At 35.2% G+C, this 23037-nt stretch overlaps 1 protein-coding gene across 4 annotated transcripts in view; it reads left to right on the top strand.

Annotated features, from left to right (window-relative positions):
• Positions 1-23037, top strand: part of LOC115209823 (peroxisomal multifunctional enzyme type 2) — a 73965-nt gene that overhangs the window by 28762 nt on the left and 22166 nt on the right. For all 4 annotated transcript variants that reach the window (XM_036501352.1, XM_036501353.1, XM_036501351.1 and 1 more), the window contains 8 exons: positions 1205-1267; positions 2695-2771; positions 4750-4825; positions 8006-8163; positions 11430-11553; positions 14215-14387; positions 14899-14968; positions 15603-15709. In XM_036501352.1, the coding sequence (XP_036357245.1) occupies positions 1205-1267; positions 2695-2771; positions 4750-4825; positions 8006-8163; positions 11430-11553; positions 14215-14387; positions 14899-14968; positions 15603-15709 (848 nt within the window). The remainder of the gene's footprint in view (positions 1-1204; positions 1268-2694; positions 2772-4749; positions 4826-8005; positions 8164-11429; positions 11554-14214; positions 14388-14898; positions 14969-15602; positions 15710-23037) is intronic.

Below are 23037 nucleotides of genomic sequence, written 5' to 3'. Positions count from 1 at the left end.
GTGGGAGGAAGCTGGTTGATTACATCAATGTCAGTGCTTGACTGGAAACTTAATTTATGGACCCTGAGAGGATGAAAGGCAAAGTTGACCTCAGTGGAATTTGAACTTAGAACATAAAAATGGATGAAATGTTGCTGAACATTTTGCCCAGCATGCAAACAATTCTTCGAGCTTGCCATCCTCATAATAATAATAATAATAATAATAATCCTTTCTACTATAGGCACAAGGCCTACAGTAGAAAGTCAGTTATAGCAATCCCAGTATTCAACTGGTACTGATCAAAGATTCATGCTGAACCATTCTGATCTGGCATCTCATTCCTTTTCACAAAAGTAAACAAACGTGCAAAATCTAAAGAACTACTACTGTGTCTGTCTCCTACACATAAGGCTCCTCAAGTGAAGCAACATTTAGTCTTTTGTTAAGATCTGCTAAAGGCTTCCTTTGAAGCTATAGTCTGTCAACAACAGAAAGCAGATATCAATGCCTCAGAATTCAGTAATAATATTGGCATAACAACTAAGCAAAGAAAAAATAAAATAAACAGCACAAGTTGAACAAAAGCAATTCATGAGTTAATGAGGAGTTTTTTATGTGGTTGGTTGACCTGCTAGAAATAAAAGTTAAATCTTTTTCATATCATACTGTACTATCTTGATAAAAGGTAAAATACATTGAATTACTTAGTTCTGTATTCACAGCATCTTAAAATTAGATAAATAAACCTGGCTTGAATGTCTTCAATCATATGTCTGTTCAGTCTGGGGATAAAACATTGGAAGAGAAACTTTTCCATAAGAAGTATCTCCAGTGAAATGATAAGGATTGTAACACAGACACCAAAAAATTACGGCTGACAAGATCAAACAAATTTCAAGACATTACCCAGTAAGTTCCTTTTCTAAGTACATTGGATGTGATATGAGAGATATTTGGTTGTAATTTCCAACAGGTTATGAGACCATGTAGAAGCTCCTTATGTAGCTTTTCTTGCAGCCATTGCTAGAAGAAATGTTCTGTTCCATTTCCAGTGGACTTAACCACTCAACAAGATTAATTAAGTCATTATGGATGATCTGATTGCAGTGAGTATCTCATTGTCTCATAACATACATATATCCTCTTTAGGAAGTGGGAAAGGGTGGGGAAGAATACATTTTGTGACTTGTAAATAATTGATATTTTATCTTATTCTTTTCAGTTCGAGATAACTGGGATCAGATTTGTTCCTTTACAAATTCTACAAATCCTAGTTCAATGCAAGGTAAGATTTTACTTGACTTCTGTGCTTTCTAGGGTTTTAGGATGAGAAGAAATAAGAAAGTGTTATGTTTCATGTGCTCCTATATTTCATAACAAGTAGCATATATTACATCATAGAAGACACCCTGTATCTAGCATGGAAATATTGAGGTAAAATAGTTAAGCGGATATGGTATTGGGTCACCAAGGTATTTCTTTGTTTATTTGGAGCACTACACATAATTTTATGTTGTTCCAGTTCAGTTAAATATCAGGAATCTATTCTCTGTAAGATTTTGGACTCTTCATTTCTTCCTTTTTTCATTGCTAATCACTCCCAACTATGTGGTAAACAGCCAGTAATAAAACAGGTTCAAGCAATCACTTAGTATGTTTGGAGTTAAAAAAATAAATTAGAATCTCTCTTTAGAGTCCTATGACAATCAACACATTTAAAAGAACTAAATTTGTAGTTATCTGGGAAAACAAGAAGGAAGAAGGTTCCATAAGACACATGTTCAACAGATGTTATCTTCTGATATCACTAGTCCTAAGCATTAACTCTTAAGATGCCTTTGACACTTGAGAGATATTTAATTTTCTTTAACATTGTATTATGTTAGTGATGAGGGAAAGAGTGGTGGTCAGTGAGAGTTGATTAATTGGGGTTGATGGTGACTTGATTTTGTTGTTCTTGTTTCATGGCACAAGGCTTTTGAGGTTCCATATTTTTACTTCTTTCCAGGTCCTAGTCTGACCTTCTAAGAAGCCTGTCTGCCCTTATAAGGTTAACCAGTAAGGACTTTAGTTGTTTAGATAAATACATACAATGAAAGAGGGCTGTAGTATCATGCAGATGGGTCTTACAGAGGGGCTAAAGTGCTGAGTGAATGTTGTGCTTTATATGGTACAGTCAAAGTTACAACATCATTTTGTTTACCACTTTTTTTTACTTCCTTGATTCTCTGATGATAAGCAGTGATCCTAAATATTAATAATTGCTCTATATAGTGCTTCATTGTTAGTTTTGAGGTTTATATCAGATGCAAATGTTTACCAGTTTTCTGTTTCCTCTGGTTTATTTATTTATCATATTTGTTGTTATTTCTTTGGTGTATTGTGTTTGATATTGTTTCTGGTTTTCAAGAAGTTGGCTGTTTCTTTTGTGCAATTGCACTTGTATTTTCATGTTGCTTTCTAGGATATAGATTTGGTTACATTTATGATTATTTTGTTGAATGTGTGTATGGCATTGTGTATATCAGCTGATACCAAACTTAAGCATTCTTGGCTAATGTTTAATAAGATATTTGATATAAGATATTGCTAAATATAAATCTCAGGTGCTTGGGCCACCAGATGTAAGTAGGTTATGGACAAAGAATTGTAGCTGGCATGAATATATATATATATATTTTTTCTAATGATTTTAGCCACATTTATTTGCAGAAACTGCTGGATTAATAATGAGACTCCTTGAAGAGAATACTTTTTCTGAAACACCAGAAACCAGTGTGAAAACCTTTGTGAGTAAAAAATTTAGTTCAGTGAAGTGTGTGAGTATGTGTGTGTGTGTATATATATATATATATATATATGTATATATAATCTGTATGAGTTAGGGGTTGGGAAACCAACCAACTAAGGGATAGTATCTATCCAATATGCTGCTGGTAGTGTGCCCAATTATTCATATCCAAGTGCTGGTTATTGTGTGCCAATCTCGCAATTCAGTGTTATATATGGGCGGGGGTGGGGGGTAAAAAATGGTTTACCCTTAATTTATATGGCAAATAAGAAAATGGAGAGGATACAAAAATGACATAGATCAGCCAGTAGACATTCTAATATGTTTATTTATTCCTAAGTATTAGAAAGTATTAGAAGAATACATACACATGTAATAACTATGTGTTACACATGCATGTACTAATATTACAGAGAAGAGCAAAAGATGAGATTGACAGTAGGTTCTATTTCCTTTTGCCCGTTTCTGCCAAGAGGCAACAAAATCCTCCATGCCATCTCCATCTCCTCAGTGTTCTGCAGGGATGGGCAGATAAAGTTTGGATGATGAATATGCCTCTAGGCTTCTCCAGAGGGTCTGAGTGGTTAGGAGGGTTAATACATTTAAGAAACAGTTAATAGGTACAGTGTGTTTGTCTTTTTGAAAGGGCAGAAAAAGAATAGGAGCAAACATGAGGATGTTAGTGAAGCACAACTTATTAAGATTATTTGGGTATAGGAAGGGGAATAAGCTACAGACTTCCTGTGATATAGTCCAAGAACCATGTCATTTTGTCTAATTGTGGATAGGTGAATATAATCGTTCTCAGGAGGAGTTTTTTTATGGAAGGGTGAATTTAGACAGCAGTTCACATTATGTTTACATAGAAATACAGTGGTAGATTTGAAGGTATGGTCCGTGTTATGGAGGTGAAAGTTTATATGTAAAGTGCCAGCTAGTAAGTGCAACATTGTGGATGGTATGGCATAAGCAGCCTAAGATGATGAATCTATCATGGGAAAATTTGGTATATGAGTGTACTAATGAGAGTAAGGAACCAGGTGGGACCAAAGTGCAGTGTTAGTGTTCATTATTTTTTGCTGATCAACAAGTTTCGGAATCCCTGTGTCTAGTGGGGTCGGGGTCATGGTCAGTCCTACAGCTTAATTGGTCAGCTATTTTTTGAAAACCATGGCGTGATTATGGTTCGTTGATGGTTAACTGATGAAACAAAACAAAACAAATCAAATAAATAAATAAACCATGGCTGATTTAGGACCTGTCCAACCCATGTAAGCATGGAAAAGTGGATTTAAAAATGATGATTATGATGAATGATGATTAATAACTAGGCCTAAGAAGGCCGAAATGGATCTGGTCTTCTTGTGAATCACTGTCTGGGCAATTTTTCATCATGCTCTGATGCATATTGTGTTTTTAATATAGCATGTCTATGAAGAGATTTTCTCTTAAGTGAAAATCTACAGCATCATGTCTCTCAACAGTGTGTGTGTGTGTGTATTAAGTATGATACATAGATGGCGATTTTAATTTAATGCTTATTTGATTGCATACACTGAGTTTTTATTAAGCCCAATGGCTATTCACAACATCGGTGCATGTATCAGTCAGTGTTCTAGATATGATAGTGAGCAGATTTAATTTAGGCATGTAACTAGTGAGTACATGTTATTGATAAGGCCCAAGAAGGCTGAAATACATTTGGCTTTCTCATGACTCGCTACTCTCTATATAGAAGTTTTCTTTTGAATGAAAATTCATAGCATCATACTTTTGAAAAGTATACATACATTATGTAAGTTATGTAGATGTTTATAATCCCGTATTTGTATCTAAAGAAAACAGTAAAAAATAAAATCCAAAACAAAGTAAATTTTATTATCAAATTAAACTTTAACAAAAAACTTTTGACTGAACTGTAATTCTGTTTTAATTATATTTATTCTGTTTTAATTATTTTTATTCTATTTCCTTAGGATCTCAAGTCACTGAGTCCCTTTATTTCTAAATACACCTACAGCTTTCCTGATGTTATCTTGTATGCCCTTTCAGGTAAGATACAGTTCTATTGATTCTACAAATAAAAAAAGAAACATTTTTAATTCCATCACTGTCACTGTCATCTCAACAACAACATTAGTCTCATCATGCTAGCAAATCTTTGATGCATTATCTTCTAATGCATTTCTACGATCTCGTATGATCATATTTGAAAGGTCCTCTATTCTCAGAAATACTTTGACTACTTCATCTGAAGTTTTCATCTTTCTAACTCCATCATAGTTATCTTCTATCACCTACTACATATGTGGAAATCTGTGGGTGTGTTTGTTTGTGGCGTTATCTAACTCCTCCTACATCGTTTTATCAATTTTGATGAAACATGACACGTGAGTAGAACTCATGTCTGGAAAACTAGTGACATACTTAGATTTTTATACATTTCGTGTTTAAATTTTTCTTGCATTACACAATTTTCAGTTTTGATGATGCCGGCCTTCTTCATGTGTTTCAACAGTTGCTCCATGGCAATTTTTATATAACACCCTAAATTATTTTCCTAAATTGTACAGCCTTGACAATTGATCAAACCTCTGCCACTCTTTCTTCTGGACAAGTACAGCCTATCAGTGTCACTCTTGGGGTGGAAGTTTCTGTGCACTGTCAACATTTTTCTGGTCTTGGTATCCATTTTCTTCATTTCTCTCTTTTGCCATTTTATAATTACCACTCCATACCAAAGTGATGCTGTCATCCACGTATTAACTGCTTGGATTTTATTCCATCCAGTCAATTTTGAGCACAACACCAACCTCAGTCTTTGGAAATACTCCATTCTCAGTCACTCTTTCATTTCCTTTTTCATTATCTTGTTGAACTCTATTACGCTAAGGTATTTGTATCCTTCCATTTCAATTTGTTTAATTAAGTCTCTATTCGGTAATTGTATCCCTGCTAGGGACTGTACCTTTCCTCTTTTTAGGTAGATTATTCTGCACTTCTGAGTTCAAATTCCATTCTAATATCAGTACTAAAACCATGGACTGTGTTCAAGAAACTCACTTGTGTCTCATCCTTGCTATACAGTTTCAAATCATCCATGAAGAGGAGGTGGTTGATTGATTGGGATTTTTCCTTTAGTTGGTACCCCAGGTTCATTTTCCTAAATAGCAAGGCCATGGGTATCATGCAGAGAATAAAAAGCAATGTAAATAGGCTGTCACCCTGGAAAATCCCTCTTCTGATACCCAGGGTGCCCAAGTTTTTTCTGTAAGATGTCAGTTCAGTTTTCCATCCCACCATACTTTTCTTCAGGAAACACATATTCCTCGCAATTCCAAACAGATCTAAGCACTCAATGATTCATGAATATGGAATCATATAAGCTTTGCAATAGTCAATCCTGGCCATTTCCAGATTTGTTCTCCTTCATTTACAATCTTGCACTACTATTTTGTCTATCAATAATTGATCTTTGGTACCTCTGCATCTCCTACAGCCTTTTTGTTCCATCGGTAATATATCATTCTCATCAAGAATTTTATACAGTTCTTCTGTAATTCCTCCTTCCACATTAATTGGAGGCAGGAAATTGGTCTGTAATTAGCAGCAGTATTAACCTTTGATACATCCTTCAGGCACAACACTGTTCATCCTTTAGTCAACTAGCTCAGGGTTTCTTCTTCTCTATTGATCAATGCATTAAATTACTCGGTAATCAATTCATTGCAACTACTAAACTTTTTTTATCCAAAATCCCTGTATGCCATCAGGTCCTGCTGCTTTCCAATTACTTATCTTTTTACTCATATTTCTAATATTATTATTATTATTTTTAAGGCGGTGAGCTGGCAGAGTCATTAGTACGCCGGATGAAATGCTTAGCAGTATTTTGCCTATCCTTACCTTCTGTGTTCAAATTCTGCCGAGGTTGACTTTGCCTTTCATCCTTTCAGGGTTGATAAATTAGATACCAGTGAAACAGTGGGGTTGATGTAATTGACTAGTCCCCCGTCCCAAAATTTCAGGCATTGTGCCTTTAATAGAAAGGATCATTATTAGAATAATTTCTTTCTCTAAAATAATTTCTTTCTTTCTTGTCCGTATCTCTCTTGCTCCTGGTTGCAATGGCTACTTACTGCTATTTCTTCTACTCCCTAGGACAAAAACTGCCATCTTTGTCATTTCCAGCTGTCGTGAATATAAGAGGCCTCCACACTTGTCCCCCCCACCTCTCAGACCCTCTCCCTCTAAAATAATCATTTCCTTGTTTCTTGGTTATATATACATATTTCTATTACTCCCTAAAATAATTTTTTCTTGTTTGTACTGCCCCCTAAAATAATAAAAAACCCATTTATTTTAAGATGCTTGGTTTTTTTTGAGGTTTTGGGCAGTGCTTGTCAATATAATCTTTTTTTGAATTTCTTTCAGAGGTTTCCTAGGATATTATTTAGATGTTTCTGACATCCTTTTTTTATATCATACCAAGTGCACTTACTGGGGTGGTATTCACTTTAAGATTTCACATCTTGCGTATTTCAGTTTCTAGATTTTTATAGTTACTGTGCTAGTCAAATTCGTTAACAGATAAATTCTTATCAGTGGGGACACTTGTATCTCTCAGTTTTCAAGTATTTTCCTTCCTTGTCTTTTGCAATTATATTTGGTTGATTAACCTTATTATTATTATTATTATCATCAGTAAGGGGGTAAAGGTGGCGAGCTGGCAGAAACGTTAGCATGCCAGGCGAAATGCTTAGCGGTATTTCGTCTGCTGCTATGTTCTGAGTTCAAATTCTGCTGAGGTTGATTTTGCCTTTCATCCTTTTGGGGTTGGATAAATAAGTACCTGTTACACACTGGGGTTGATGTAATCAATTTAATCCCCTCCCTCAAGCTGCTCTTGCGGCAAAAATTTGAAACCATTATTATTAAGGTGTTAAGCTGGCAGAATTGTTAGCATGGCGGGCAAAATGCTTTGCAGTATTTCATCTGTGTTTACATTCTGAGTTTGAATGCTACCAAGGTTGTCTTTGCCTTTCATCGTTTTAGGGGTCGATAAAATAAGTATCAGTTGATCACTGGGGTTGACTTACCCACTCCCTGAAACTGCTGGCCTTGTGTCAAAATTTGAAATCATTATCATTATTATTGTTGTTGTTGTTGTTGTTGTCGTCATCATCATCATAATCATTATTAATTGTTACTCTTTACACTTTTTCTTTTCAGTTGGTATGACAACAAAATGTGAAGATGATATAAAATTTTTATATGAAAATCATAATGATTTCACTGTTTTACCCACTTTTTCAACCATTCAAGGCTTCAAGACTCTACATGACTTATTTACCAAGGGAATTCCTGGTTTTCCATTAGATTTATCGAAGGTAATATGTTATTAATGCTGCCAGTAGGGTGGGGGAAATAGTGTAAATACTTAATCTTGAACCATTAGTTTATGATATTTTGGCTCTTTGTCTCTTGTTGTTCCATTCAATTCTAGTTGGAATCTAATTTTCTCTTTCATTTATCCAAGGCTGACAAAATAAGGAGTCAAATCTATCCATATTTTTGCCAAAACTTTCTGTAGGTTGGCCATGATACCATATCGTGCATGCTAAAAGTGGTACCCTTGTGATCAAGTAACCAAAATTTGACCTTGATCACTACAGTTTTCTTTTTTGTGTTACAGAGTAAACATAGCTGCTCTGATGGCAGTGTGTACTGAAGAAGAACAAAGATCAAGGATCTGATTTCTCTGACTTGAAAGTGTGTTCATTGACAAAACTTTGCAAAAGTAATGCCGCATGAAGTTTTGTCAGTGAACAGCAAACGCACACTTACACACACGCACACATTCATTGCCTTTCATTTGTGTGTATGTATATCTATGTGTATGCGCGAGTGTATCACTGTTGAAGTTGCTCGTGCAACTTGTTTGTGTATATTTGGCTTAGTGGTACAGAGAGTTTGGAAACTGTGAATAATGTGCAAGTTTCAAGTACTTGTCGGTAACTTTTTTCTCCTCATCTTCTAATAGTAATTACCCAACTTTCTTGGCTCTTCTCACAGCTATCCCACAGTCAAAAATTATATGGGTATTTTAAAATTTTTCATTCAATAAATAATAAATTATGTGTACATTAATAGAATAAGCTGTTGGTTTTCCAAATAGAGAATGAAAACTTAAAACAGAAAGTGAGAGACTTTGCAAATGAGAAAGGAATACTCCATAGTGAAGGCAATGAAATATTTAAATTTGTAAGAAACTGGAGTTAAAAAAATTCAAGAAACTTGAGAAATCAAAATTATAGAAAATTTCTTAGAACATATTTTCAGATGGTCAACCCTTTAATAATTGCTTTCTTTTAGTACTTTTAGTAATTTTTACATACCTAATTAATAAGCAGCTTTCTCCATTATAGTCTATAGCGTCAATAATACTTTAATTGTTCCACATCCTCGCGTTGCTGTGTTTTTTTCTCTTTTTTTCTGTGTTTTCTTGTTTGGATTAACTATATATATATATATATGAATACACACATACATATTCATTTTTATTTTGTTGTTTGATGTATCATTGCTATTGTTATCTATTTACTGATGTGTCTTTATGATTATTGCTAATACCATCCTTTTACTTGATGTATCCTTCTCATTGTTTCTTGTTTTCTTATGTATTTCCCATTTTTATTCTTCCTTACATCCTGGGCCCTTGTGACCAATAATCAAAATTATTATCATTGATGCTATTTATCTTTAATTGTGTTATTGTTGCCCAGGCCAATTCACTTGAAATGAGAAGATGCATGATATTAAGGTTGTCATTCAAAAGTAAATATTTGATTTGGCTCTTATTCTATACACATTACAATTTTATTATGACTATATTTTTTACTGTTTACATTATGGTTATACTTAACATGACAGTAAATCTGTCAGACAATCTGGAGGCAGATGCATATTGTAATGGCATGCTGGAGTTTAGAAAATTATTATTAAGCTTTTTAAATTTTACTTTCACATAAATTGTGTGACTAGGGATACTTGATTTGTAATAAGAGCTTTAAATATCAGTTTTGATGAAGGTTTCAAGGGAAGATTAAGAACCTGTACCCAAGCTGCTCCATGGATGTTAGTTTATGTTCTTAAGGAAATGTAAACAATTTTGGTAATGTAACTGGGAAAAAGTCTTGGTTAACCCTTTCGTTACCAAACCGCCCAAAGCCGCCCGAAAACAATTTTGGTTAATGTGACCAAACCGCCCAAACCCGCCCTATTCATATTTAAATGAGAATATCAGAGCAAATCTCTTTAGTACATTCGTGAAAACACGTATTATACTTCGTAAAGAGTTCAACTACAGTTTTGTACAATAATCGAAGTGTAATTTTAATTCCGTGAATTTTGGGAGATTTTTTTCCGAAATTTGTTCCTATTGTGTTTTCAAAATTTGTAATTCTGACAAAAAATGGATACGAATTTCATTATATCAAGCAGCGAGTCAGAATTCAAATGATTTTCTACTGAAGACCTTCATAAATCTAACTCGATGGCTGAAAAAAAAAAGCATGTGGTATTTGATAATGAATCTGATGTTTCATTTTCCGAAAGTGAAAACTGTGAATCCGAGATCTCCGACAGCGATAAAGAAAATGAATTGGCACCTGAATGGAGTGAAAATTTAAAAACTGTTTCTTTCGGTGATTTTTCTGAAGAAACTGGACCAAGCCACAGACTTTCCCAGGAGAGTAAAGCCTTGGGCTATTTCTATTTACTTTTTCGATTGAGCCTATTTGAAATCATTACAGCGGAAACGAACCGTTACGCTAAACGTAAACAAAGCGAAAGAAAGGATAGTTTGTTATTTCCCACAACCTTAAATGAAATTAAGACTATTTTGCCATAAATATTATTAAGGGTATCAGAAAGTTACCCAGAATAACAAATTCTATCGTAAAATTTTGTTGTATACCCAATTGAATATTAGCTAATAACCCATTTTCTATACCAATGTTTGAACAAAATTTTAATAATTTTATATTTTGTTGAATTTACCTGTATCTACCTGCAATTAGAGTCACTTTGTGACAAAAATTATAGTATAGAATTGGTTGAGAATATTTCATTAAATTATCTTCCAAAAATCAGATTAATATATCGATAAATAAAAAAGTTATAGTTGTTTAATGAAACCAGACTAAATTTATGATTACGTTAGAAATTAATTGAAACACATAAGGGGTGTAATTTGGTCAGAAATATAGTAATGAAAGGGTTAAATACATACTAAAAGAACCTAGCACGTGTGACATCTTAACAGTGAATCAGTACATATAGTGAGAAGTAGATTTTCTGTGATATTAGAGAGTGAACTATGGTTACATCTGGATATGACTATTGATAGGTTATGAATATTGAAACTTTACAATAGAAATGATTGATTCTGAGTTATAATCCAGCTTAAGGATAGCTATATGAATAAGGATATTTGAAAATGATTGGAAATAAAATCAGATGAAAAGTAGAGTCAAATACAAAAATTTTACAGATGTGGCTGATTAGAAAATTTGTTATTATTGTCATCTCAGAAATTCAAGGCGTGAGATTCTGGCTATTGTTCATTTGGTATTAACTAATTTTTACTTGTCAGGTCCTTCATGGAGAACAGTATATAGAGTTGTTCAAACCATTGGCTTCAGGTGGTGAAATCACTTCAGTGGGCAGAGTTGTTGATATTCTGGACAAAGGTTCTGGTGCTGTCATTCTCTTTGAGGGTAAGTCTTTTTTATCACATGTTTGTACTGTTTACTTCTTGCATAAGTGTTCATAACTCTTCATGGCACACACTCACTCATATCCCATACCGATTGTACCAGCTCAGAAACTGAATCTTTTGCAATCCTTAACTCTTTACATCAACTTCTTTCACCCACTATATGCATACCAGACCAACACCCAGGCACTTCATATACCTTTGATCTATTTCTCACAGCCAAACTTAACCTCTACTAGACTGTAACTGTCCCTGCACCTCTCAGGTTATTCAAGCATAGCTTCATTGCAACTATCCAATATATATTCACACATTACTCAACACACTCAACTGTATCCTATGGCACTTCAAGTCAAGTGATTAGTTGACTCTTCATTAGTTTTATAGCACAAATGTTTCATGCTTCACTCATCTGAAATAGCATGGCAGGTAACTGAAACTAATCTTTTAGGTATGCTTGTCCACATCTCATACACAACAAAACACAGTGCCACAAGTAACCCAAGTGCTTCACTCGTGACTATATTGACCCCATTTAGGCAACAGAATAAGAACAAGGCCTACAATGCCTGAAGAAGCTTGCTTACCCCATAAAACTGGGTAACATTTACCCAGGACTAAAAATCCTGCAAGACCACATCTTGCACAAAAGATGTCTTTGTGCATCAGACACCCCTCATGCTTTCCCACCTTCCATACTGCAGTTGATTCTTTCGGTTTTTTGTCAAAAGTATCTCTAAGATCTGCTTTTACTCCATTTCTCAGCAAAGATGGTTCTGTTAGAATGTCTCTGGCTTTGTTGCCCTCTTTGCATTCAACTGCATTGTATCACACTCATGGCAAATCTCCCTTCCACTTCACCAGGTGCACTACCTTATATACATACCAAGTGTAAGACTGATTCCAGACTGCTTCAAACAAAGAAGGTCTCTATTGCAAACATTGTACTCCAGAGCTAATCCTTATACTTACCAAACTGTTCAGCATCCCACTCTCTTCAGGGATGTAACCTGCTCTTTGGAAACATTCTGCAGTATATTCCAGTCCCAAGAAAGGCAACTTCTTTGTTCCTGGCATTTATTGTCCTATTATACCCACTTCCAATATCTCAATGTAATGATGACTGCTGTTAATGATGATTTTCCCCCAATGCTTCGAATATCTCTCTCTCTCGCTCTCTCTCTCTCTCAGTGACCATGAGTACACCTTCCATAAAGGCAGCTCCACTGGAGACTTACTTTCTGATGTTTCCTACCATTGGGTTCTTACCTTAGAAAAATTTTATGAAAGCAGTGCTGTTGTTTGCACTATCAGCAAAGCTTTTAACTGTGCCTGACATGTGAATCTTCCATGGAAACTATCTTCTGATGGGTTTCATCCATCTCCTATCTCCTGGATTGGTAGTTTCCCATCAGATTACACTATTGTAGCATGGGTTGAAGGTTGTTTTTTTCTGTTTCTCACTCTGCCTACTCTGCTGTGTCCCAGGATTGGGTTTTGTCCCCAACTCTCTTGATCTGCTTGCCACATTGTCTAAAAACATTAACTCTTATGCAGTGAATACTACCCTTATTCTTCTCTAATCTTCAACAGTGTGTCACTCATATGTAGTTTAGACACCCCATGCCAAACCTGCACTGGTTCCATGAACAGAGACCTTAAAAGCTTCCTTCAATGGGGATGTTTCAGTTTGTCTCTTTCAATAACAAAAACCCACCTAAAGACAGAGGTATTACTCATATCAAGAAAACATCACTACACCTCACCTCACCTTTAAACATGAGCAACATGCAACTTGAACCCTTTCGAATGTTCCAAATGTTACACATGACGAGACTGAGAAGAAGCACATTCTTAACATACCTAGGACCAGACACCAAAGATTGGCCCTAAGGAGCAGGGCCAGAAAATGCTCATACTTTATAAAGGCTCAAGTGAAAACCACGATGAAGTATTGCTTCTACAATTAGGATGTTACTGTTACTGCATGCACAAACACTTTGACCATATCCTGAGAACAACATCTTGACTTATTGGCATCAAGTCAATCACAAACATGATTCAGTCTCTGGTCCACTGTGTGATGTTTTCTCTCTCTGCTTTTTCTGGTCCTACTGTAATGGCCTCTGTTTCTTGGAGCTAGCTGATTTCATACTATCTCCACTCAAGCACTTCTGATTTTTATATCTTTCCTCCTGTTACTAGCCATGTTGTTCCACCCTCCTTCTATCCAAGCCCCAAATTAAACATGGTGTCCAAAAGGCTGATATTCTCTCCAAAATATTGGCCTTTGGAATCCCTCTTTGTTTAATTATTTCCTGCAGCTGTCAATTGGCAACTGTTAAGCAGTATGTTAATAGTGCCAACTTCACTAGTCTTGGAGAGCTTACAAGGGCCATCTGACTTTGCTTGTAAAGTGAACAACTTTTTCTTGGACATGGAGTGAGTGTTGCTTTGCCTTTCAGGTGCATAGTGTGATGACTACACTTAACCAACTGTATGAGCAATAGATATTCCATTGTTGGGTGTATGTGTATTTTCTAAAGGTTAAGCAGCCATTTATGATTCAAACATTTTGTTTGACCTGAAGTAGTAACTGGACCTTTTTGATGCAGTTTTGTCTATGTGACATGACAGACACAGATTTTTTTAATGATTTCAGTGGAGTCTTTCAATGAAGCTAAAGAAAAGGTGGCCTTTAATCAGTTCAGTATTTTCCAAGTTGGTTCTGGAGGATTTGGAGGACCAAAAGATTCAGCATTTGTTAAAGCCCTATCAAAACCTCCTTCAACTCAACCTCATGCTGTAATTGAAGAAAGCACATTACTTGACCAGGTGAGTAATTTCCATGTTCTCTCTACCTTTTTTTTTTTTTTTTTTTTTAGCAGTGTTGATCATGTCATAATTTTAATTTCTTTTCCTGTGTAGGTGTTACGTGTAGTTGCTTAATTTTACATAGCACACCCATCTTTACACAACACATTTGACTGCATTATTTAAGCAATACATACCATACATTTCATACACTCTACTACAATGTTTTTCAACCATTTTTTACCTATGGTCCCCTTTCATTCCTGTTTTACTTTGACGTACCCTCCTAATCATCTGATGTCAAAAAAAAAAAAAAAATCACATATTTTTATAATTAAACATTATTAGGAATTGTATGAAAAATTGTTAAAATATTTTGTGTATTGTACAAGTATAACCAATTTATTGCTCATAAGTTTTAAAAACAAAATCTTATATGGACTCCAGTTGAGAACCACTGCTCAATTGTACTTCATAAAACCTTCAATATTTTACATATTTTATTTCATCCTAAATTTGGTTTTAATTTTAGGCTGCCTTTTACCGTTTGTGTGGAGATTACAACCCCTTACACATTGATCCTAGTTTTGCCAAGATGGCAGGTAAGTGTAATTTTTTAGACTGTTATATTTCATATCTATGATGTTATTTATCTGGCCATTTTCCTGTAATAAATGTAAATTTCAGTTATATTTAACTTAGTGATTCAATATTAGATAAAATTAAAGCGGTGAACTCGGAGAATCGTTAGCACACTGGGTAAGATGCTTAGTGGCATTTCGTCCATCTTTACATTATGAGTTCAAATTCTGCTGAGGTCGGCTTTACCTTTCATTCTTTTGGGGGTTGATAAAATAAGTACCAATAAATACTGTGGTCAATGTAATTGACTTACTCCCTCCCTTAAATTGCTGGCCTTGTGACAAAATTTGAAACCAATATTAGATAAAAATTTTAGATGTTAAATCATTATTTGATAAATTAACTTTTACCTTAGATTAGCATAATTCATATCCTACTTCTCAATATGCAGACTGAGCTTTTGATAGAATAGTGGTTAGGATTCAAAATATGTTGAGATTATTAAAAAAAACTTACATTAGTGTTCACAGTGAAGAACTTCTAAATAAAAGACAGAACATACAGGTATGTGTAACAAGTATGATACACTTCTACAGAAAAATATTGTTTGATATCAAAATTATATCTTTCCATTATTTCTAATCTTATGAACAGGTCAAGAGAAACCCCCACTTCATGGTCTCTGTATTTATGGTTTTGCATTGCGCCATGTTATGAAAAAGTTTCTTAATAACGATGCCAATCTTATAAAAAGCATGAAAGTAAGTTGACAAACCTTCTTATTTTTATTTTGATTTTCATGTCTTTTCCCAAAGAACAGTATTTTCTAATAATCTGGCTTTTTCTTTTGACAATTCATATGTGTTTTCCTCACTTTCTTTCAACAGATTCTTTAGTATAATATATACTCTTTAGTATACTATATTTTACAAATTACTGTAGAAAATGCAATAAGGTAGAGATAAACACCTGTTTTCTGGTTCTTCGTTGTAAAAATTGCCCATCACTTATGTCAGTCTTCCTTTTCAGTAGCATGAGCATCCTGCAATCTCATTTCCTCTCCTTGTGTTAATGTAAAAAGAATAATTTTTCAGTACTTTTTTTTAATATTGTTCAAGCTGAGTAATCTCCCTTACCTTTGCCCGCAGAAGCTGCATTCCTTTCGAATTCTTTCCCTGCTCATTCTCCTTCCCTCAACACACTCCATCAGCAATAAAAACGTTGAAGCTGAACATCAACTGTATCACTTTAATGAATCTAGTTCAAAGGTTCTCAACCCATTTGGGCCAAACGCCCTCTTTTGACCCTTGGCTCTCCTACAAAATATATTTATTTTTCAATATATAACTTTTTTTTTATATCAGCAAATAATGATTATAAAATAAAGGATGTCACTTTACATGTGCGCTTGTATGCAATTGGGAGCACAAATGTACTAATTGGAATGCAAAAAAAAAAAAAAAGAACCCAAATAATAAATGGTTTTATAAATGAAAGTTTGGTAATTGCGTTTATTTCCACTACGTGACACTTATAAGATCAATGTGTTGTTATTGAAAGAGTGCTCTAAGGTACAAGTAAATGCCTATGAAATCATTTCAAACCTTTCTGATTTCCTTTATCAAAACACCTAGAACTTGTGCAACAATCTGACATATAAGTTATTGTCATCTGGGAAGAGGATTTTTTATGCTCAAGAAAGAGAGTGTATTTGGTAGAACTGTTGAAATACATATGTACTTCAGATGAGTAGCAAATTGTGGAGGTTGGTATTTGATGGAAAATGTTACAGATGTTTAAAAAATCGAAAAGCCGTCTATTTTTATCCAGTAATAAACACTCATAGCGAATGGTGTCAACTTTAAGGTTGTACCCTGTGTAAGGCTGTACCCTGTGTAGGGTTGTACCCTGTGTAAGGCTGTACCCTGTGTAAGGCTGTACCCTGTGTAAGGTTGTACCCTGTGTAAGGTTGTACCCTGTGTAAGGTTGTACCCTGTGTAAGGCTGTACCCTGTGTAAGGCTGTACCCTGTGTAAGGCTGTACCCTGTGTAAGGTTGTCCCTGTGTAAGGTTGTACCATCATGTTCTTATTTTTTTTTGGTGGAGCTGGATGACAGTTTCCCTGCCACAAAAACCGAGCTTTTGGAAATTTTTTTCTCAGTGGATTCCTAGGTTTTCAAATATGGAGATTCCAAATATGCAAAAAAATCACATTTTCAAAATTTTAAATCCCACCCCACCCCCCATGACCTGAATTTTCTAATTTTTAACTGTTTTCAAAATTTTTTTTTCAATCTACATGGAAAAATATGGAGAAAATTACAATATGACAAACAAAAAATTGATTAATTTTAAATTTTATATATAAAACTCCAAATTTGATCCCCCCACCAAGCAAAAAGGTGTGTGCATGCACAACAATCTTTACAGCTCACTAAAAATGAATGACTGAAACAAGTAAAACAGCTTGTTTTACATTCCTGTTGTATATGTCAGTCTTGTTTTTTCGCTTTAAAGGTAAACGATTCTCAGTGGATTTCTAGGTTTTCAATAATGAAGATTCCAAATATGCAAAAAATCACGTTTTAAAACTTTAAATGCTGCCCCCCCCCACCAAATTTTAAAATGTTTAACTTTTTCGAAATGTGCATTAACATGCATACATGTACACACACACATACATGCATGCTTGCACACATGCACATACACACACACACACAAAGTTATATCACGACATTAAACTTTTTTTTAAATTTTAATTCTTAATTGCCATTTGTCTGCCCTCTGTTGCTTTTCAACTAAAGATCATTCACTGGAGAAAGATGTTATTTTGAGGTCCATTATGATGATTCCAGAGTTAAACTAATGCAATGGTCACATGTTGACGAATGCATGTTTATGGAGTTTTACAGCATAATGACCAGAAACAGACTTTGGAATCCCCACACTTTTCTGAGACATATTGCTGAGGTTTATCCTCAGTAAATTCCAGTTTGTTGCAAGTCATTTTAATTGTACAGGTTTTTTCCCTGTAAAGTGTCTTCTGTTCTGTTATTCAATTATAGTTTTTGTATTTATATGTTGAACTGCTCAAACTAGATATTTTTGTTGATTTAATTATTGAAATTTTGTAAAATAAATTTTTTTCCCAACTGTTATTTCCGAATTTGTTAGTAGATAATTAAAGAAAGAATTTAAAACTAGAGATTTGGCTGTTATTTTGCACATCTAATTAAAAATGAGTGGAGCTCATGGGTTACCTCCTCAGCTGCTCATTTTCAGTGAACTGTAAAGATTGTTGCACATGTGCACCCTTTTTTGCTGAGTGGCGAGGGGTGTGTGGATCAAATTTGAAGTTTTTCATATAAAATTTGAAATTGATTAATTTTTTTGTTTGCCATATTGTTAACCTCCGTATTTTTCCACATAGATTTTAAAAAAAATTTTGAAAAAGTTAAAAATTAAAAAAATTGGGTTGGTGGGAAGGGGGAATTTAAAATTTTGAAAACATGATTTTTTGCATAGTCGGAATCTCTGTCATTGAAAACCTTGGAATCCACTAAGAAAAAAAAGAAATTTCCGAAAGCTTGGTTTTTGTGGAGTGTGTGTGTGCGTGACTGTCATCCAGCTCCACTTCTTTTTTTTGTTATATTAATGTATTTGTATGTGTTTGGGTAAATTTTTACAAGTGCACCCACATTGGCGGCTATTTGCAATAATGGTGGGTCCTTTATGTGGTAGCAGGCCATGTTAGAAACAGCAGTCAAATCTTTCCATTTCTGGGTTCCAGGAAATTTCGAGGTCTCCACTACCCTCCCCTATTCCAAATAGCAAAAGTGGCTTTTGGTGGGTTTGGTGGTCAGATACGTTGAATGCACATGAAGGATTCGAGATTTTTCTTTTTTTTTCTTCCTGTTCTTACTGACAAACATTCATTACATCCATTGCGAGTGCATCGCCAGTTCAAATTCCCATGAACGACTTTCTTAGTCATATTATGCCTAGATTTACTACACTTTTTTTAAGGATAACACCCTTTCTTTGAAATAATATGCAGAAAAAACTTCACAAAAGGCGAAAAATTATAAAAATCCAGAGAAACTTCATGACAGGTGAAAAAATTTTAAAACCACAGAAAACTTCACGAAATATATGTAAAATATTATGAAAATTCATGAAAATACCTAAAAGAGTGGCAAAAGAGTGAATTAGCAGTGGCCTAGGGAAATATTCACAGGTTATTTCTCAGTCTCACTAGCTGTATTGCAAAACTGATGGAATCGTGTGTCAGAGAAACACTTTGGAACTTCTGGAGCTCACACAGTCTCATCCGACCCTCACAATATGGATTTGTCCCTAACTCCAGCTGCAGTGATCAGCTTGTCGAGTTCCTTGAGGACATTACTCAGATCACTGACAGTGGCTCATGGGTGGATGTTGTCTACCTTGACTTTGCTAAGGCTTTCAACTCTGTGCCACACAAAAGGCTTATGGTGAAACTCTCTGCAATGGGTGTGAGGGATGACCTTTTTAACTGGTTGAAGTCCTTCATTCTCAACCGAAAGGAGGTAGTCACAGTTCTAGGACAGCATTCTACACCATATGAGATGTCATCGGGTGTACCACAGGGATCTGTCCTTGGTCCCCTCTTGTTTGTGGCATACATTAATGACATAGATGCAAATTTAAAGAATGCCACAGTATTAAAATATGCAGACGACATCAAGCTGTACCTTGAAATCAAGAGGACAGATCCTGTTGTCTACAGCTCTTTCCTGCAATCAGACCTGGACACAATGCAGCAATGGATCACAGACTGGCAACTGAAACTGGCTGTGGACAAGTGTACCACCATGCATTTTGGGAGAAAAAACCCTGCGTCCACATACTCCCTCCACAACACTGATATCAAGAAATCCTCTTGCGAGCGTGACCTAGGCATCACTGTCAGCAGTGATTTGCGTTGGACAAAGCATATCTCTAAAATTGTCAAGAAGGCCGAGGGTGTCTTGGCATCACTCAGCAAGACTTTTGTTAGCCGCTCTCCAGCCATCTATTTAAAACTGTATACAGCTTTGGTACGACCACACTTGGAATTCGCATCATCAGTTTGGAACCCCTATCTTGCTCAGAACATTGACCTCCTGGAATCTGTTCAGAGACGTGCAACCAAACGCATACCCTCCATCAGACACCTACCATATTCTGAGCGCCTTGTTTCCCTGGGCATGGATTCACTGAAGCTCCGGCGTCTGGCGACGGACTTGGTAAACACCCACAAAGTTGTCAACCACCTCATCAATAACAACACTGAACACCTTTTTGATCTCCATGTGTCTAACACACGTGGACATGCCTACAAAGTCAGAAAACAACACAGCTCCCATGACTTTCGGAAACATTTCTTCACACTCAGAGTTGCTGAAGCATGGAATAAACTGCCTGCATCAGTTGTTGACTGCCATGATACTGCATCCTTTAAGGCCCTCATGCTTTCCGAAATCCGTCGAAACTACACCTGATTATATATACACTTTCGATGAGTTGTAGTGCACCTGAGCACTGTACACAATGTTTATTATTATTATTATTATTATTATTATATAGAGGGGTAACCAGGGTGATTGAAAATTAGTGAAATGAAGTTAGTACTAATATAAGACAAGAATTACCAATATGTCTAATATGTCTAGAAAAAGAATAGTACTTATGATATCGTAAATAGGGCTAGTTAATATTTATCCAAAAACAAAACTGTAGGGTTCTTATAATGTTGTACTTACTGAAATATTGTAGAGATCATCGCCTGTTGTCCGAAATGGAATTGACCAAAGTCTATCCATCCCTATAATTAGTCAATTATATTTGAACTGAGGGCAAAAGTTAAGACCATTACAGGGATATGTAAATAAAAAAGAAAGCAAACCAGTAAATAAAAGGTGCAAGGGAGAAGACTGTGGTTTTGTGCTTTTGCCCTTTCGTGTACCTAAGGGGCAGAATTTACTTAGGAACATGTATGCATTTACTTGTTTGTCCATTATTACCACCACTTGGAATTTTACCGGCTATCTAGGATGTAAGATTCAGCATTATTTTTTTGTTGGTTATTCCATTAGCATGCATCAAGTTGCCTCCCTTCAACTATAAAAAATTACTGCAGTTTGATTGATAATATTTATTTTATTCTTATTCATGTTAGGTTGAGAAGTTGCAGAAGGCCATAAGCAGCCTTGGGCCACTTATATCACAGTCTTTTCTCCCCACACTCTTTATTTTCCCGTTTTTTTTCTTCTTTATTTACATATCCCATGTAATGGCCTTAACTTTTGCCCTTGGTTCAAATATAATTAACTAATTATAGAGATGGATAGACTTTGGTCAATTCCATTGCGGACAACAGGTGGTGGTCTTTACAATATTTCAGTAAGTACACCATTATAAGAACCCTATGGTTTTGGATAAATATTAACTAGCCCTATTTACGATATCATAAGTACTATTCTTTTTTTAGACATATGAGTAATTTTTGTCTTATTTTATTACTAACTTCATTTCACTACTACTTAAACACCCTGGTTCTGTGAATATTTCCTTAGGCCACTGCTAGTTCACTCTTTTGCCTATGGACTTCAAGCTACACACTGCAAGATGTTATGATTTTAATATATTGAGCCTTCTGGCCTCTTCTCGAGGCCCTGTTCTTTCCTCTTCCCTTCGTTCATTTTATTATACGCTTTTGTATTCACTCAGATGAAGCTCCATGTACTAGATCGAATGTACTATGGAGATGACAAATATTATTTTCAGAATTTCTTTCATAAGCACCGGCTAACACTTGAAGTGGAAACGGCCTTAAGAAATGCTATGTCATGTTTTTTATTAAATGATAATCAACCGATGTGGTTCAATTTTTTGTTTGTTGATCAAAAGTTTTGTCCATTTTCTGGTTATTTAAATTATATATATGTGTGTGTGTGTGTGTGTGTTTGCTAGTGTCTGTTTTTCCTTCAGTTTTTGTTTACTTATACACATTAACAAATGAGCCAATGAGGTACTCTCTGTGTGGTTGTTCACTTTGCTAGAAATAACAGCCTAATATCCATCATACTATGCTCTTGTTAGTATTAAGGAAAGGGAGAATGCTTACTTCTCTCCATTACTATGATTAAAATTAACTTTTTTGATTTTGTTTGGTTCTATGAAACTAATTTTTTTTAAATGCTTCCGTCCATTGCTTGATGCAGGAAATTGGAAAATCCAGACCAAACAGAGAAATCCTAACTTAACAAAAATATAGAAAGGGAAAGAAAGGGTTCAGTTGAGGTGTAATTTTATAATTTGAAACAATTTCAGAATTTCGATTTCAGAGCATAAGACTTACCATGTTATCTAGTGTATGGTCACAGTTCAAATGGGTACAAAACCTAAAACAAACGAGTGTGTGTGTGGTTGGGTCTTAATAGACAGGGCTCAATTTAAGTTCAATTGCAGAAAGGAATTCAAAATGACAACACACACAATCATATATATGCAAACATACCCATACATACACACACATACATAGATACATACCTATCAGCTATTCCCAAAAGCCAAAATTGTTCCAAAATTTTGATTGCCATTCTTTATTTATTTGCACATAAACACACACATTTCAGCCTTACGCTTTTATTCATTTTTTTGTCTTTTAGTCGTCTGTCACTATTCATCTGTTTGTTTTGGGAGTTTTACTTGAGCTACACCAGTTACACCTGGTACCAGGAATTTGCTTGGGTTACACTTGGTACCAGGAATTTGCAGTGGAAATAGTGTTTTTCAAGTTTCTGAAAATTTGAAACAAAGAGACACAGTTTTTTAAAACTGACTGTTGCAGAGATGTGAAAATATGGCTTCTACTCACTAATTTCAACACTCACCCCTAGTGCCCCTTTGCTTCAAAACGCACCCCGCCCCCGCTCCAAATGGCCTCCATTGAGAACCTTTGCTCTAGATGATCCTACAAATATCATGAATGCTGCTCTTCTTCCTGCGACTGAACATTTAAAATAGCCTAAACCATGAGACACACAGCATTCTTCTCCACTGTAAGT

This window comes from Octopus sinensis, linkage group LG3 (genome assembly GCF_006345805.1).
Source record: "Octopus sinensis linkage group LG3, ASM634580v1, whole genome shotgun sequence".
NCBI lineage: Eukaryota > Metazoa > Mollusca > Cephalopoda > Octopoda > Octopodidae > Octopus > Octopus sinensis.
The sequence above is the reverse complement of the archived record's forward strand: the minus strand, read 5'-3'. Positions and strand labels throughout refer to the sequence as shown.